Source organism: Phyllobates terribilis, unplaced genomic scaffold (assembly GCF_046119375.1).
Source record: "Phyllobates terribilis strain yellow unplaced genomic scaffold, ASM4611937v1 Scaffold_3__8_contigs__length_932513732, whole genome shotgun sequence".
NCBI classification, from domain to species: domain Eukaryota; kingdom Metazoa; phylum Chordata; class Amphibia; order Anura; family Dendrobatidae; genus Phyllobates; species Phyllobates terribilis.
The window spans coordinates 487409560-487415559 of NW_027362763.1; the positions used below are offsets into that span (position 1 = coordinate 487409560).

Below are 6000 nucleotides of genomic sequence, written 5' to 3' on the forward strand. Positions count from 1 at the left end.
CCACAGCTTTCTGTGTATAACCTCACCCACACCCCAACTTTCTGTGTATAACCTCACCCACACCACAGCTTTCTGTGTATAACCTCACCCACACCACAGCTTTCTGTGTATAACCTCACCCACACCACAGCTTTCTGTATATAACCTCACCCACACCACAGCTTTCTGTGTATAACCCCACCCACACCACAGCTTTCTGTGTATAACCCCACCCACACCACAGCTTTCTGTGTATAACCCCGCCCACACCACAGCTTTCTGTGTATAACCCCACCCACACCACAGCTTTCTGTGTATAACTTCACTCACATCACAGCTTTCTGTGTATAACCCCACCCACACCACAGCTTTCTGTGTATAACCCCGCCCACACCACAGCTTTCTGTGTATAACCTCGCCTACACCACAGCTTTCTGTGTATAACCCCACCCACACACAGCTTTCTATGTATAACCCCACCCACACCACAGTTTTCTGTGTATAACCTCACCCACACCACAGCTTTCTGTGTATAACCTCACCCACACCACAGCTTTCTGTGTATAACCTCACCCACACCACAGCTTTCTGTGTATAACCCCACCCACACCACAGCTTTCTGTGTATAACCTCACCCACACCACAGCTTTCTGTGTATAACCCCACCCACACCACAGCTTTCTGTGTATAACCCCACCCACACCACAGCTTTCTGTGTATAGCCTCACCCACACCACAGCTTTCTGTGTATAACCTCACCCACACCACAGCTTTCTGTGTATAACCTCACCCACACCACAGCTTTCTGTGTATAACCTCACCCACACCACAGCTTTCTGTATATAACCTCACCCACACCACAGCTTTCTGTGTATAACCCCACCCACACCACAGCTTTCTGTGTATAACCCCACCCACACCACAGCTTTCTGTGTATAACTTCACTCACATCACAGCTTTCTGTGTATAACTCCACCCACACCACAGCTTTCTGTGTATAACCTCACCCACACCACAGCTTTCTGTGTATAACCTCACCCACGCCGCAAGTTTCTGTGTATAACCTCACCCACACCACAGCTTTCTGTGTATAACCTCACCCACACCACAGCTTTCTGTGTATAACCCCACCCACACCACAGCTTTCTGTGTATAACCTCACCCACACCACAGCTTTCTGTGTATAACCCCACCCACACCACAGCTTTCTGTGTATAACCCCACCCACACCACAGCTTTCTGTGTATAACTTCACTCACATCACAGCTTTCTGTGTATAACCCCACCCACACCACAGCTTTCTGTGTATAACCTCACCCACACCACAGCTTTCTGTGTATAACCTCACCCACACCACAGCTTTCTGTGTATAACCTCACCCACACCACAGCTTTCTGTGTATAACCTCACCCACACCACAGCTTTCTGTGTATAACCCCACCCACACCACAGTTTTCTGTGTATAACCTCACCCACACCACAGCTTTCTGTGTATAACCTCACCCACACCACAGCTTTCTGTGTATAACCTCACCCACACCACAGCTTTCTGTGTATAACCTCACCCACACCACAGCTTTCTGTGTATAACCTCACCCACACCACAGCTTTCTGTGTATAACCCCACCCACACCACAGCTTTCTGTGTATAACCTCACCCACACCACAGCTTTCTGTGTATAACCCCACCCACACCACAGCTTTCTGTGTATAACCCCACCCACACCACAGCTTTCTGTGTATAACCTCACCCACACCACAGCTTTCTGTGTATAACCTCACCCACACCACAGCTTTCTGTGTATAACCCCACCCACACCACAGCTTTCTGTGTATAACCTCACCCACACCACAGCTTTCTGTGTATAACCCCACCCACACCACAGCTTTCTGTGTATAACCCCACCCACACCACAGCTTTCTGTGTATAACCTCACCCACACCACAGCTTTCTGTGTATAACCCCACCCACACCACAGCTTTCTGTGTATAACCTCACCCACACCACAGCTTTCTGTGTATAACCCCACCCACACCACAGCTTTCTGTGTATAACCTCACCCACACCACAGCTTTCTGTGTATAACCTCACCCACACCGCAAGTTTCTGTGTATAACCTCACCCACACCACAGCTTTCTGTGTATAACCCCACCCACACCACAGCTTTCTGTGTATAACCTCACCCACACCACAGCTTTCTGTGTATAACCCCACCCACACCACAGCTTTCTGTGTATAACCCCACCCACACCACAGCTTTCTGTGTATAACCTCACCCACACCACAGCTTTCTGTGTATAACCTCACCCACACCACAGCTTTCTGTGTATAACCTCACCCACACCACAGCTTTCTGTGTATAACCTCACCCACACCACAACTTTCTGTATATAACCTCACCCACACCACAGCTTTCTGTGTAAACTCCACCCACACCACAGCCTTCTGTGTATAACCCCACCTACACCACAGCTTTCTGTGTATAACTTCACTCACATCACAGCTTTCTGTGTATAACCCCACCCACACCACAGCTTTCTGTGTATAACCTCACCCACACCACAGCTTTCTGTGTATAACCTCACCCACACCGCAAGTTTCTGTGTATAACCTCACCCACACCACAGCTTTCTGTGTATAACCCCACCCACACCACAGCTTTCTGTGTATAACCCCACCCACACCACAGCTTTCTGTGTATAACCTCACCCACACCACAACTTTCTGTGTATAACCTCACCCACACCACAGCTTTCTGTGTATAACCTCACCCACACCACAGCTTTCTGTGTATAACCTCACCCACACCACAGCTTTCTGTGTATAACCTCACCCACACCACAGCTTTCTGTGTATAACCCCACCCACACCACAGTTTTCTGTGTATAACCTCACCCACACCACAGCTTTCTGTGTATAACCTCACCCACACCACAGCTTTCTGTGTATAACCTCACCCACACCACAGCTTTCTGTGTATAACCTCACCCACACCACAGCTTTCTGTGTATAACCTCACCCACACCACAGCTTTCTGTGTATAACCCCACCCACACCACAGCTTTCTGTGTATAACCCCACCCACACCACAGCTTTCTGTGTATAACCTCACCCACACCACAGCTTTCTGTGTATAACCTCACCCACACCACAGCTTTCTGTGTATAACCTCACCCACACCACAGCTTTCTGTGTATATCCTCACCCACACCACAGCTTTCTGTGTATAACCTCACCCACACCACAGCTTTCTGTATATAACCTCACCCACACCACAGCTTTCTGTGTATAACCCCACCCACACCACAGCTTTCTGTGTATAACCCCACCCACACCACAGCTTTCTGTGTATAACTTCACTCACATCACAGCTTTCTGTGTATAACCCCACCCACACCACAGCTTTCTGTGTATAACCTCACCCACACCACAGCTTTCTGTGTATAACCTCATCCACACCGCAAGTTTCTGTGTATAACCTCACCCACACCACAGCTTTCTGTGTATAACCCCACCCACACCACAGCTTTCTGTGTATAACCCCACCCACACCACAGCTTTCTGTGTATAACCTCACCCACACCACAACTTTCTGTGTATAACCTCACCCACACCACAGCTTTCTGTGTATAACCTCACCCACACCACAGCTTTCTGTGTATAACCTCACCCACACCACAGCTTTCTGTATATAACCTCACCCACACCACAGCTTTCTGTGTATAACCCCACCCACACCACAGCTTTCTGTGTATAACCCCACCCACACCACAGCTTTCTGTGTATAACCCCGCCCACACCACAGCTTTGTGTGTATAACCCCACCCACACCACAGCTTTCTGTGTATAACTTCACTCACATCACAGCTTTCTGTGTATAACCCCACCCACACCAAAGCTTTCTGTGTATAACCCCGCCCACACCACAGCTTTCTGTGTATAACCTCGCCTACACCACAGCTTTCTGTGTATAACCCCACCCACACACAGCTTTCTATGTATAACCCCACCCACACCACAGTTTTCTGTGTATAACCTCACCCACACCACAGCTTTCTGTGTATAACCTCACCCACACCACAGCTTTCTGTGTATAACCTCACCCACACCACATCTTTCTGTGTATAACCCCACCCACACCACAGCTTTCTGTGTATAACCCCACCCACACCACAGCTTTCTGTGTATAACCTCACCCACACCACAGCTTTCTGTGTATAACCTCACCCACACCACATCTTTCTGTGTATAACCTCACCCACACCACAGCTTTCTGTGTATAACCTCACCCACACCACAGCTTTCTGTATATAACCTCACCCACACCACAGCTTTCTGTGTATAACCCCACCCACACCACAGCTTTCTGTGTATAACCCCACCCACACCACAGCTTTCTGTGTATAACTTCACTCACATCACAGCTTTCTGTGTATAACCCCACCCACACCACAGCTTTCTGTGTATAACCTCACCCACACCACAGCTTTCTGTGTATAACCTCACCCACACCACAGCTTTCTGTGTATAACCTCACCCACACCACAGCTTTCTGTGTATAACCTCACCCACACCACAGCTTTCTGTGTATAACCCCACCCACACCACAGCTTTCTGTGTATAACCTCACCCACACCACAGCTTTCTGTGTATAACCCCACCCACACCACAGCTTTCTGTGTATAACCCCACCCACACCACAGCTTTCTGTGTATAACCCCACCCACACCACAGCTTTCTGTGTATAACCTCACCCACACCGCAAGTTTCTGTGTATAACCTCACCCACACCACAGCTTTCTGTGTATAACCCCACCCACACCACAGGTTTCTGTGTATAACCTCACCCACACCACAGCTTTCTGTGTATAACCTCACCCACACCGCAAGTTTCTGTGTATAACCTCACCCACACCACAGCTTTCTGTGTATAACCTCACCCACACCACAGCTTTCTGTGTATAACCTCACCCACACCACAGCTTTCTGTGTATAAGCTCACCCACATCACAGCTTTCTGTGTATAAGCTCGCCCTCACCACAGCTTTCTGTATACACTGTATAGTGATAGAGATCAGCTAATCAGTGGTGGGGATGTGGTTGGATTAGGAGGCACAAGTTAGCTTGTCCTCTAGTGATAATCGCCTGTTAATAAAACACTGATTGTAGTGAAATAGCATAACACAGCTCAGTAAGTGATACATCATTGTAATCAGGGTTTCTGCTCCTTCATTTTGGTGCTCTCAGATTACATATTAAAAACCTGGTGAAAGGTTCCCTTTAACAGTAAATTAAACCTATTATTTCTTTACAACTTTTAGACTTCCAGTTACTCTTACAAGGTTAGACCTCAAAGGAAATAAGATTGATCAAGTTGGAGTCCATGATGTAAAACAATTAAAGCACCTTCAAGTTCTGAACCTTAGAAACAATAAACTTGCTTCCATAGATGATGACGTTTTAGAATCCCTGCCTCGCTTGAGACACCTCTACCTGGATGGAAACCCCTGGAACTGCACCTGTAGTCTTCTTAAGGTCAGAAGACTGCTACTTGATAAAGGAACTGACATCAAGGAAGGACAGTGTGCCGAGCCACCATACTGCCGTGGGGAGAGATGGATGTCCTCTAATACAATGCTAAGAGGGTGTGAAACCGCCAATAATTTTGAGAAAAGCAGAGAAAGTAAGAAAAAACTGATGGCTTCAGAGATATCATATGGGAAACCACACATGGATGATGATGAGGATTATGATTATGATACAGAATACTGATGTAATTTGATATTAGTAAAGGAGATCTACAACTTTAAAAAACTGGAAAATATTGTAAAATAACAAAATATCCTCATCTCTTCTTTAACCAGTGCTAACATTGTGGTGGTCCTTACTCACAAGCAGCAAACATGAGATCGCTGCAGTAGTCATGTGCTGTACCACTACATCATTACTTAGCAATGGGAGCTATGATGTCAGTGGTACGGCACGACTGAATTTCTGCAGTGGACACGTACCGGACGCT

At 47.4% G+C, this 6000-nt stretch overlaps 1 protein-coding gene across 1 annotated transcript in view; it reads left to right on the forward strand.

The window, feature by feature from the left end:
* The window catches only part of LOC141258573 (nephrocan-like), a 76486-nt gene extending 70717 nt beyond the window's left edge, over nucleotides 1–5769 (forward strand). Inside the window, exon 3 of the mRNA XM_073673547.1 lies at nucleotides 5303–5769. Coding sequence (XP_073529648.1) covers nucleotides 5303–5753 — 451 coding nt within the window. The 3' untranslated portion in view covers nucleotides 5754–5769. The remainder of the gene's footprint in view (nucleotides 1–5302) is intronic.
* The last annotated feature ends 231 nt before the right edge of the window (nucleotides 5770–6000 follow it).